Source organism: Aulonocara sp. 'chitande type north' Nkhata Bay, linkage group LG20 (genome assembly GCF_057382095.1).
Source record: "Aulonocara sp. 'chitande type north' Nkhata Bay isolate Kocher_YH1m ecotype deep benthic linkage group LG20, A_spYH_male_GT1.1, whole genome shotgun sequence".
NCBI classification, from domain to species: Eukaryota; Metazoa; Chordata; class Actinopteri; order Cichliformes; family Cichlidae; genus Aulonocara; species Aulonocara sp. 'chitande type north' Nkhata Bay.
Genome location: NC_141363.1, coordinates 1548321 through 1561022, shown reverse-complemented (window position 1 = coordinate 1561022; position 12702 = coordinate 1548321). Strand labels below are relative to the sequence as shown.

Here is a 12702-nt window from a genome sequence, read left to right as displayed (position 1 = left end):
AGGGCCAGCAGGGGTTGGGGTTTAAGCTGGGCCTTTAATCAAACACTTCCCTCCCCTTGACTGATATCACACACCCTCCCCAACCCACACAGAATCAGCCTTTGTACTGACATAGATTGTATTATTAGTGCTCCATTGTGTGTGTGTGTGTGTGTGTGTGTGTGTGTGTGTGTGTGTGTGTGTGTGTGTGTGTGTGTGTGTGTGTGTGTGTGTGTGTTATGCACGTTATGACAGCATGTAATGTTTACAGACTGGCTCTGCAGCCTCAATATGCTCATCTGAACAAAAAACCAGGATTCCAGTGTCAGACTAATGCACCATATATTTCATATGAACATCTGCTTAGATAAGGCAATATACACAATGTTATACAAGCAAGATGAAGAGCAAAGAAGTGAAATCTGTCTGATGTTATGGTTTGGTGTGACTGAACAGCCATCAAGGCCTCGGTTTTCTTCATCTTCTTCTCAGCAGCAAGCTGAAAACTGGAGCACACCAGATAATCACAGTAATGGGAGTGCTCTTCTCTCTCCTTTTGTCAGCCAATGTAGTGCAGCGTCTTCCTCGAAAGAGAAACCAAACAGCACTTTACAGCTTAAATAAATCGCTTTAAACAGCTTTTTTTCCTTCTTCTTCTGTTTTTTTGTTTTCGCAGTCGCATTCAAAGTTCCAATAACACAATGTCTGTGTCTCCGTCGTCTGTTAGTCCTCTGTTTGGACTGCTTGGCCGCACACAGCCAAACTTACACTCAGATGTCCACTCAAATTGCACTTACCAAGTCCAACCTAGTATTCTTTTTTTCGTTTTCTTTTTTAGGTAAAAGTGTGTTTCCCCCAAAACGAAGCAACGTTATGTGAGTATATGATGTTGTTGTAATAATACTGGATATGTCTGAAGGCTCAGTTAATGTCAAAATTCGTCTTTAAAGCATCATGAAAGCAGCAAACCATTTCAACCCAACAACTGAGTCTTCAGTGAAAGCCTAACCCACCTGAACCCCAAAGGTGGTATCACTGTTCATCTGATCCCAGCAGTTCAGTCTCAGGGCCTTTCACAAACAGGGGCTAATGGGTATTAATTCATATTGACGGGTACTGAATTCTAGTGCTTTCACAGAGACGGGGAGAAAAGCCATGCATTGAGTCGAGGTTGCGGGAAAGGGGAAGGCGGAGATCCAGAGCACTTTTGGACAAACTTTCCCAGAATGCCGTGTTCCACAGGATATCCTGCACAGGGGAAAGGGGCGGGGTTGCTTTGCAGGGAGCGTAGGGGGCGTGTCCTCAGGTCTGGTCCAGCCATTCAGCTCGTTTGGGAGCCTTGCACGTGTGTATGTCTACAGCTTCCTCACAGTCCTTACACTCCACAGAGCAGCACCACTTGAACTTGCACTCGCACTTGGTGATTTGCTTGACTCTCGTGGTGTCGTAGCCACGCCCACAGCACATGACCTCACAGCCGTCTGTGCCGCGCGATGTCTTATTGCAGACCCGTCCGGCTGTGCCCAGGGAACCTGCAACAGAATGGCAAAACAGAATTTACTGGTCCCGTTTCACTTCTCTGCTACTTACTCAGCTCTAAACACAAGGCTGATATCGATAGAGTCACGCTGATGATTTACAGGTCTCAACTTGTGCATAAAATACCATACACTAAAAGTGTTCTGAATTATTTAGATTGATCATAATTCAGTCATCCTTATCTACACTCTTTTTTGTCTTCCCCTCCTATTTTCATATCTGAAATTCATCTGGTCGCAACATGGCTGCATTTACGCATTGGCTCCTTTTGTTAGTAGCTGTCAGCAAAAGTAAAACTTAATTTCCTAAAAAGTTAAGACATTGTGTATGTTTTTTTAATGAATACATAATTTAGAGCTTATAAAATATATATATATATATATATAAAAGAATGTTGCAGGTTTTTGAGTAACATAGGCTGCTGTCCAAATTAAGTCTTTTTCAGGCAATGACTTGCTTATTTCAGGAAGACAACAGCAAACCACATCCTGCATGTATTACTGCAGCACGGCCCCACCAGGCTGCCTGCAGTGCAGAAAACATTCAGCGCATTATAAAATGATGCAAAGGAGGCCTTGATATCTAACAAGAATGGGAAAACATTTTAGATCTGCAGCAGTCTGCTTAGCTCCCAAACATTTACAGTGTTGCTAGAAGAAGAGGTGAAATAACACAGTGGTAAACATGACTCTTATCCAGGTTGTTTTTAAATATATTGCAAACATAAAATTAAACCTTTAGCATCTTGGGGTTTTTTTTGGTTTTTTTAAAAAAAGAGACATTTCTCAAGCACACACAGTTTAGCACACCCAGCAGCCCTCTCGCCAGATACTTTCCATCAGGTGGCAAGACATAACGAGACCGAGACAACGGGGAAAAACATTAGGAAGAGCATGTAGCAGTTAGGTCACGTCTCCCGATGGCTGACCAATCACCTGCCAAAGCAAACTGTCTTTGGGAAGTATAAAGAGGATGAAAATTGTGCCATAGAAGGTATGAAGTGATTCTGGCACAAGGATAAACATGGAGGCAAGCAGGTAACGTCAGCCCTGCAGGAGCACACCTGGATCCAATGTGTTGAACATCTGATAAATATCTTTGTCTTGTTTTTCAAGCAACCAAAATCTTTATTAGAAACGTGGCTGCGCAACAAAGAGGCAGAGCTGCATGTCTGAATTATAAAACAAAAATGAAATACAATAAGATATGATCAGAAGATAGGTACTCTGGCTGCTAAAAACAGAAATATGTAAGTACAACAATTTACTTTTTTTAAAAATTCACCATCTTTAAGTACGTCCCATAAACACGTTTATCTTTGCCTTTGCAATCACTGTAATACAAATAATAATCTTTTTTTAAATTTCTGCAACAGAAGTCAGAGGTTTGATCAGTGCAACGTGTTGGCCAATAGTGAATGTATCGTAGCGTTGCCGTTTCATATCGTCTGTGTCTTATGTGAAAGTCACCCCAAACGAGATTAGCGCTCATGTTTGGTGTGAGAAGCTCCCTGTTTGAACTGCTACCTATCACAACAAGCTGCCCGTAGAACAACAAACCCACACACACAACTATGCGGTGTTGGTAGAGTGGCCTATAGTTACACTGCCTTTCCCAAGCCACTGCTCCCTTTGAAGCCACCCTATGTGTGTGTATGGGTGTGTGTGTGCGGGTTAAATGGACAGTGGAGCGTGACAGACAGACAGGCTCTCACACTCTGAGGCCCACTTTGGCCTCCAGCTATGCTTAGTTCAGACAGACAGAGAGGGAGAGAGACTGTGACAGACAGAAATTAAATTAGCTGCTTGTGTCCCTAGGCTGTGGATTCCACTGGGAAGGTGAGAAAGAGGGGGAGGACAGATGAGGGGCAAAGGAAAAGGCAGACAAAGGGAGCAAGGGTGAGGGAGAACTGGGAAGAGCTTCTCGGTGATGCGGGCATTGATGTCAGTGCCCCAAAAACTGTCTGATAGTAATGCATCCATCAAAGAGCCAATCAGAAACGGACATAAATGATCAGGTGCATTGTGCAAAGGTTGATGAAGACATCCCTGGACCATGGGGTCATGTGTATATGTGTGTGTGCGTTGACAGAGACTGACAGAGGTCAGGTGGTCACGGCCGTCAACGGCTGTTTCCCCAGGGTACAAGGATATTAGCTTCCACAGACATCACACAGGCTGTGTTATCTGACTACCATTACACACACACACACACGGACACACACAAACACACTAGTCATGCATGAGTATACACACAGCATACACATAACACCACTAAAACATAACACAGTCGGGGCAATCCATCAACATCCATGAGAAAATGCTTCCCCGTCTTTCAGTTCTGCCGTCTTACCTGCTGCTTTGTCCTGCAGGCAGTAATCCGGGGAGCTCTCAAAGTACACCAGGTCATTTTTGGTAGGCTTCCTGAAGTCCTTGTTAGCTACAGTGAGACCTGTCCCATCTTGATTCATCATCACCTCGATAGCCCCGTTGTATTTTCTCCTCAGGTAGTCACCCGTCTTCCTGAAGTCTGACATAGCATTCCAGCATGTCCGTAGCGTACAAGAGCCGCTCACTCCGTGACATTTACACTCCAGCTTCATGAAGCGCTTCACCGCCTAAGTGAAGGAGATTTTGCAAATTCTCAGAATGCAGCACCACTGCAGGATTTTTTATTTTTATTTTCTTTTATGCAAATTATGACATATTTCCTCATTAAATGCACCTCTTACTACACCCAATGTCTTGTGGGTAGTTTTAGCTTTGTTAGCTCAGATTTTGAGTTAATTAGCTTGTTTTTTACTGAATTTCCCAACGTCACTGCCATCAGCAAATTACCATGGGGCTGGATGCCATTTCCAGAAAGAGATGTTCTACTGAATTTTGTAATGAATCCGATTCACATCGGATTAGAATTAAAGACAACACCGTTTTCATCTCTGCCTAGATGGTTTCTACGGTGGCCCTGAGAGGTCAACCACACTGCAATTTAAGAAAAAAACAGCAAAAACACACAAAACACAATGGAAGTGTTTTTGAGAGACATTAATGTGACGAAACAGCTGCAGAAGTGACAAAAACCAAAACATGTGAAGGATCGCACTGAGACAGAATGTTTGGAGTAGTGAGGGAGAAAAAGAAATGCAGGGTAACGTGTGTTTTATTCACTAGACTCTAATAAGACTGTGTGTAAATGTTATACAATTATTGATTTGTTGTTGTGCTCTTCCAGATTATATAAGATGTCAAAATCTTAATCTGGAACACCCCCACCAACCCTAAGTCCCAACAGTCCAAGTGAATGTAAACAGTACTAAAACTCTAAAACTTGCAACTGTTGTGTATTTGTGAGTTGCTAAATAAGCCATACACAGAGCACTGACCAGGCTCTATGCATGAAGGTGCTGCAGCCGTGCTTTTAAGTGGAAAAGAGCAAATATGCTGCATTGCTGGCTGTACATGACTGGTTCTATCCTGCTAATAACCAAAACAAATCCTGTTTTCACTTTTAAGACTTTACCACGGGGCGCTCGTGGCTCAAGAGTTGGGAGTTTGCCTTGTAATCGGAAGGTTGCCGGTTCGAGCCCCGGCTCGTTCAGTCTCGGTCGTTGTGTCCTTGGGCAAGACGCTTCACCTATCGCCTACTGGTGTTGGCCAGAAGGGCCGATGGCGCGATATGGCAGCCTCGCCTCTGTCAGTCTGCTCCAGGGCAGCTGTGGCTACAACTGTAGCTGCCTCCACCAGTGTGTGAATGTGTGTGTGCTTTGGGGTCCCTAGGGGGGACTAGTAAAAGCTCTATACAAATACAGGCCATTTACCATTAGCGCTGTAACGCGCTAACTCGGGAGTGAAGTCACTCCTGAATTCTGACATGCAAGTTCTGAGTTCCCTCTTTGGGTTGTTTTTGTGAGATTTTTTTTCCATTGTGTTTTATTGAACTTTAATATGTTTATTTGTGCTTTTGCAGCATTTTTCTATTTTGCTCCTGTTTTCTTAATCAGCAGTGTTTTTAACCTTTCAGGGCCACCATAGTTTTCACATGTAGATTCAGTAACAATGTAACTGTGAAAGCCACTGATGATTATCCAGTTCGCGAATATAAAACTGAAAGTGTCTGTTTGCTTTTAAATGTTGTTAAATGTACGCTTGAAACATCCACATCAGGGGTTCCTTATGTTCAGTGTGTCTCAATGCATAGCAGTCACACACTTACTGTTCTGCCACAGCGGTTGTTGTGTAGGTTCATGAGTGCCCGAGCATCTCGGACCGTTCTCTCTTTGGCATCTATGAAGGTTTTGGAAAATTTTATCCCGTAGTTGATGTTATCGCTACAGCCACCCCAGTCAAATTCTCCTCTATCGTCTTTATCTCGTCCGCGTTTGTGTGGGTCGCAGTTGCACGTCCTCAGCTCCCCCTGGCTGCAGGCTCGAGTGAGCGCGTAGACTACTCCTGCTGAGGAGATGGCATAGACGAATGCTGCTTCACGGCTGCCTGAGAGTAAAAGCAGAAAAGCCAAATGAGAAACAGAGGTTAGATGGGGGTAGAGGTTAGAATAACATAATCCGTTTCTGAATACGGAAACTGCAGTTACTCATATCATGCCATGCAATAGATTCTCTGAGTTCCAAAGACTTTGCAGCCCACATGTTATCATGCATACACAAATATACATAATGCTATGACAGGGCCTAGGTATGAGGACACTGAAGGTGCAGCTGACAGGGCATATCAGGCTTGAAGTAGAGTATACACCAGCTCTGTTTAAATATTATCATGGAAATAATCCTAGCTGTGGGGCTCTCCTCTGCTCACATAAATTGTTTGAATACAGACACAGTGATACCCCATTAATCAGCGCCAGGGTGATGTCATGACAGCATTATCTACCATTGCTCTGCTCATCTGTTCTTTTCTGGTCTCTTTCGTTCTTTAGAATATGACTCATCTTTTGTTTGGCCAAAGACACAGAGAGAATTAGATATAGTGTTTGGTCACAGTTGCTTTTTGCAGCACCTCCGGGAATGAACAATCCAAAAAACATGGCAGCAAGAGGCAAGGAGCTTCTTCATTTTTAGACAGTTTATCGACGGGATAAAAACCATTTTTATTTGGTGTCTCTGTGCTCAAAGTTCAAAGCAAACGGGAGAACCTGAAGTGAAACTGAAATGAGGTCGTTAATCTCTATTTTTAAAACTGGCTGCTAGTGAATTTCACAAGCAATAACTTGGCTATTTGGTCTGTCAGTTTGCCCAGGTCAGGATATTTAAACAGAAATTAGCCATGAAAGTCGATAAAGATAAAAGCCCTAATGATTTCACAATCTCGCCCTGAGAAAACAAGTGGCATTTAACAGAAATCCAAAAATCATTAGTTGGATGGACTCAGTGAGCATCATCTTAGAACATTCAGCTCCTGGAAGTATAAACCGTAATTGAGACATTTGCATTTTGATCCAACGCACTCAGGCTAGAAAAGCGCTCAGGTTTATTTCTCATGTTCATGTTTGATTTGCACTTCATATCTTTAGCTGAACCACCGCGTGCGCCCTCCTTTTAAAGATGCTTGCATTTGTCTGATAACCTGGAAGAAGCTAGGATACAGTAATGCTGACTGCATTCATCAGAAGCGCTTTTGCATTTCAAGCTTTTAGCACCTAGCTGCATTAGTGAAGCGAGACCTTCTTCTCAAAATGTGTCAAAGGATTAAGTTTCACGAAATGAAAATACCAGCACTTTAGCTAACTAAGGGTGGGACACTTCACATTCACCCTGCTCCTGAAGAGTTTGTGCGATCCAACCTGCATGCTCTGTATTCACTGGAGTGTCCCATTTCGTCTGTGAGGAGATGGGGGCAGTGGGGGTGGGGCGGGGTTGTATGTGGGAGAGGGCTGGGGAGGGCACTGCTGGTCATCTTTCAAACCTGCGATGTTTGTCTGACAGTGAGAATATCTCTCTAAATATTTACATCTACATTACTGTTTATTCCTCTCCACCCCACACACACATGCAGCCTTTATCTCCATATCTGCTACTTTTTGTTCCATGCATCATCAGCCCCCACACATGCTTGGGATAGCAGTAGCAGGCCACGGAAAGTCAGTGATGTCAGAAACCGAGTTCGCAGATCATTACATGGAGAAACCTTTGGAATGCAAGCATGCTGATCCACACAGGTATGCACACATGGGTATTCACAGACGCGGACTAAAGCTTTCTTGGCTGCTGCCTCAAAGCACACTGTGCGCTCTCTATCTTGCGTGCTGCACAATATCGTTTATTACTTAGTAAATACTGATATCTATGACTAGCTAGTTTATTGTGATGGTGCTTTGTTTTCTCTATTATTATGTTGCTCTTTGTTGTTTGCTGTCTCCTCTGTTTGTTTTTTTTGTTTGTTTTTTTTTCTCCATACAGGTGACCCAGGAGTTCTTTTTTTTTTTCCCTCTCTTCCCCCCCTTCTCACCGTCTCTTCTCCCCTTTGGTTTTCTTTCTTTCTCTCCCCCTCTTTCTCTCATTCATTCCCCCTGTCCTATTTATAAAAAAAAAAAAAAAAAAAAAAAATGACAAAGGATGAACTGAAGCTCTGCCATCACGTAATGTCGCATACTGCTGTTTCTGATGTCATTTAAAAAAAAAGAAAAAAAAAAAAAGAAACCGAGTTCGCGGAGACAAACAACCTGCGCCCCGACACAACAGTGAGCAGCTGCTAATGGAGGATTTCCTTCTATGCAACAAAGTGAAACAAAAAGCATAATCCATGCATATAATTTGAAGGATTAGCATCACAGTGACACTCCTTGTACCTGTACCCATGCTACATTCAGATTGCAACAATAGTCATTTAGTGCTGAGAAAGCATTTGGGAAAGAAAATAATTATGAATAACGTATCATTTAATCTTCAATGCTAAATCACCAGGTGATTGTTCTCACTTGTAAAGGTCTTCAAGAGGATGAATTACACATCCGCTGCCTTAGAAAAATATGTATGGGACTGTGCCTGTGTGTATGCATGACTGTGCAGCAAAGTTGAAATTTCTGGCAGGGGCTGAAAAACCAAATGACGACAATTCCACGTCTTGATGTGTGTGTGTGTTTATTGATGAGGCATAAGCATTACAACAGTCCATTACTGACTGTAAACACGGCGTACTAGCATACGTAAAGTAGGAAAAGCAAGAGAGAACAAAGAGAAGTGAAAGAAAAGGAAGAAAAACTGAACGAGAAAGGTGAAAATGAGGATTCCCATAGTCACAGTCAGAGCTTGGCTTCACCCTCCATTCCCTCTGGCATCACATTTACTTTCCACACACACGCAGACTTACTCCTCAGCAGGACACGTCCAAAGACAGTGTGGTCACGGTCCAGTGTGCTGCAGTTCCATCGATGGTGTCTGAACTGGTGCTGGCACTCTCTGATCCACTCTTTGGTTCCCTCCCCAATTGCCTGCATGATGTCAGGGTGGCGTTGGCAAAGCTGCCGCTGCTTGTTCACCAGGCCGGGGATGTTGTCACAGATTACACGGGCACCGAGTGCGCCGATATACCTACGATAAACAAACAAACACATTTAGAGCTATTTCAAACTGAATCCACCATCCCCTGGCCATGCGTACTCAAAAATCAGCAGGCAAGAGCGATTGATTATATATTGTAACTGATTGCTAAACCCTGGTGCCCTTATGAGAACATGTAGGCACAAGTGGAAAAACGCACCTATAGGTGGTGAGCAGCAGTTCCAGTCCTCTGTAAGTCAGAGTTCACTACACTTAACAGTTTAAGGTTTGCGAGTAGGAGGGGAGTGGAAACCATTTACTCCGCTCTCCAAATAAATAAGCACTTAACCTCTCCCCACAAGACCTGTGTGTGTACGTGTGTTTAAATGTTTCCCAAAGACATAGTTGAAATCATGCTGTCACAAATCAGAGCAGGACGTCTGGGGCCTCCAATAACCCTGTCAAACTAAGAACCCATTTACTCACTTTATTCCTCTCTGTCCTCTGCCTGATTGCTCTCATCTTGCTCACTGTTCCCCTGCATGCCTCTTGCAGTCTCTCTCCCTCGCCATAATAAAACAGACTTTTACAATGTCCTATCAAGATAAATGGTGCATTGAGATTGCCCAGAATAAACTCTAATTGTGATAGGCCTCTCGGTGTGTGTGCGTGAGCGCGAGACCTCTTGCAGCTTCGTAGTCACAAGGCTTTGGCGGTTCAGTGAGGAGAGGCCAGGGAGCCTGTAGCTGTGTGGCCATGTTTTATGAGGCCGGGCAAGAGGATGGAGACTGGAGACTCTACACTCCCCAGAGAGGGATTAGAGGGGAGGGAAAAAGAACAGAGTGCTCATCAAAGGAAAGTGCCAGAGCAGCAATTCACACTTAATTTTCTCTCTTCGCTCTCGCCCTCTTTCTGAGAGTAAGGAGGACTTGTGGATTTTATAGGATAGTAAATCATTATCCACAGGTCTAAAACAACTTGCTGCACTGTGGGTCACCAGAGGAAGACGACTGGGAGACATGGTGACACCGAGCTGGGCTCTGATTTTAAATGACACAGACAGAACTTGTAACTAATGCAAAAGAAAAAGAAAACTGACCAAGTAAATATGAAATTACTTTTCTTTTCTGTTACATATAAGGAACCCAAGTTAAACTTCTGATAGAGGCACGCACAAAGGATGAATGTCAGCAACACACACTCACATCTCTGTTTTATCGTCCCCTCCCAATTAATACAGCAAAGTCTTCATTTCGGATGAACATATACAGCAATTTTATTAAATCGAACATATTATTTTGCTCATTTCTGAAGTGGCTACAACAGCCCGTAACATTTTTGCTCCCACCCTAAGGTGGTACAGCTCCTGATCTGTCCATGTCACCACTCAGCAGCCATCCACCAAAAACAAACAAACAAATAAATCTATGAATAAATATAAGGAACAGTTAGAGGAAGCAGTATATCTCCTACACACTGAATCCCACCCAAAGTCAGTAATGCCAAGTCAAAGCCTCTACCCATAACTGCTTTCAATCTACACAAACTATTAGGCATTCCATCATCGCTACGCCTGCCCACACACAGACACTTCTCCTGTAAACACACTCACAGGCATGGACATTTTCACTTATGTTAGTGCGCAGGCACTGAGATATTTTTTAACCCGTTCGCCTACGCTCCGCGCGGCTGGTTTGGGTGGTGTTTTAGTGAAGTCATGTGTGTTTGTGAGTGGTACCTGGTGAATTAATGACTGCTGTGCCTCGTCCAATGCGGGCTCCAGCTGAGCCGAACACGCGCTCAGCCAACAGCGCCGACATAAATTACGTTTATCGCTCTATTATTATTCCAGCACACCGACACGAAGAAAAGGCATTTTAGAAGTTTGAACCTTACTCATGAACTCATACGATTTTCTTTTTCTTACTTTAACGTCCTGTCGTGCTCTTTGCTCATTTTCGAGTCAGTTGGAATTAAATTGGACGATGACAGAAAAGCGCATTAAGAGTTTTTCTTTACACTCACTACCTCGTAAAATCAGTCGTGAGCGCAATCTGTGGTGGCAGATATGCGACTATTACAACCCAGCACATTTAGATTCTGCATAAAATTTTCTAAACAAAAAAAGAAAAGAAAGGGAAAAAGAGATTATTAAAATGTTGCCATCAGTTCCGATGAGAGAAGCACTGTCAGCTGTGCAGTGCGTCCGCGATAATAAATTAACTGATCCAAACCCTCATAACCGCCTTTTCTGTTCGCTGCTGGAAAATTAGCTGGAATGAAGGTTTTTGGGGTTTTTTGTTTCTTTTTTGCTTTCGGAAAAAAAGCGATTAAAATAATCTTCATAAGTTACAGTTGATCTCGCTTTGGATCCCTGAACAGTTTTCTAGGGAAAGAAAATAGAGCTGAGTTAAAGCTTCAGTTTCGTTAGAATAATCCGTTATATTTTGTGGGCATTTGTATTATTTAAAATCGTTATGCTGAATTATCATTAGCGTAATAATGATGATGATGTAGTAAATAAATCAGTGTAGCAGGTAGGCCAGTATGTGTGATGGATGCAGACTCACCACCATGAGGAGTCCACCCGAGGCGTCACAAGCAGCAGCAACAACAGACACGCGCAATAAATCCTCGAACTGGCACCGGCGTTCTGGCATGAAGAAGATCGGGGTGAGAGTCTAGCTCCCGCCGGCGAACCACAGCGCTGAATCTGAGCTGCACGGAGACTGGGAATCCTGTTTAACCCCAACATGACTTTTCCTCACTTTTTTTTTTTTTTTAGCCCAAATGTACCAAAAAAGACCACAAAAAAAATCAAATCTCAGAAGAAACTCCAAACTTCACTTGATATTGTGAGGTGTGAGAGTAGCCGTGCAGCAGGGAGGCCTCATTATCCAATGTTTGGCTTCATGGAGCGCGGCTGTCAGCAAAGAGAGGAGCGCGTTGTCGGTGCCATGTGCGCACCAGACTCTCCACTGAGAGCTTCTGGATGCCAACTGGAGGTTTACCTGGAGAGGCGAGCAACAAGTGTCGGTAGTTAGTTCCCGCACAGACACTTATCCTTGTTTTCGTTTCCTTTGTTTGTTTTGTTTTTAACTTGGTTCAGGGGCAAAAGTAGGGTCCGAATCAGCGCTGGAGCCAAGTGTTTTCAGACGAGAGACTGCGGTTCTGTCGGCTGTGTGCTGGGTCGGATGCTAGCACCGGATCTCTCCTTTATTAGTGCACGGTGGACAGTGTCCGAGCTGAGAGAGAGGGGGGAGAGAGAGAAAGAGAGAGAGACATGAGGGAGGGTTCGCGCTGATAGCTCCTCTCGCTCATTGGGCAGAAGAAGGGGTTACAGAGTTTGACGAGGAAAGAGATATTAAAAAGGATGGAGAAAGGTGCGCGCGTGTGTGTGCGTACGTGTTGGGTGGAGGGGTGGTGATGATGCTGAGGTGGAGAGGGTCCTATTGTGCGCCGTTGATCCGTAACCACAGACAGAAATGATTATAACTAATGATTTGTTTTACAACCCTGTAAAATCAGATAATTCAATCCTAAAAATATTTTACTTTTTATTAAAGGAGTTTTCGATTTTAAAGACTATTTTTTTAAATGTTTTTCTATATATTTAAAAAAAAACACACATATTGTGTGCCAGTCATTAATAATTTTAGTGACCCAGTATTGTGCTGTTTCTTCTGTATCCT

At 43.4% G+C, this 12702-nt stretch overlaps 1 protein-coding gene across 1 annotated transcript; it reads right to left on the bottom strand.

Annotated features, from left to right (window-relative positions):
* Positions 1-323: 323 nt before the first annotated feature.
* On the bottom strand, positions 324-12221 carry wnt2bb (wingless-type MMTV integration site family, member 2Bb). Its single transcript, XM_086276873.1, has 5 exons — positions 11581-12221; positions 8841-9061; positions 5731-6008; positions 3871-4135; positions 324-1511 (listed from the first exon to the last, which is right to left on the bottom strand). Exons 1-5 carry the CDS (start codon positions 11763-11765, stop codon positions 1282-1284), a joined length of 1179 nt encoding a protein of 392 aa, XP_086132999.1. The 5' UTR covers positions 11766-12221; the 3' UTR covers positions 324-1281.
* Between the last annotated feature and the right edge of the window lie 481 nt (positions 12222-12702).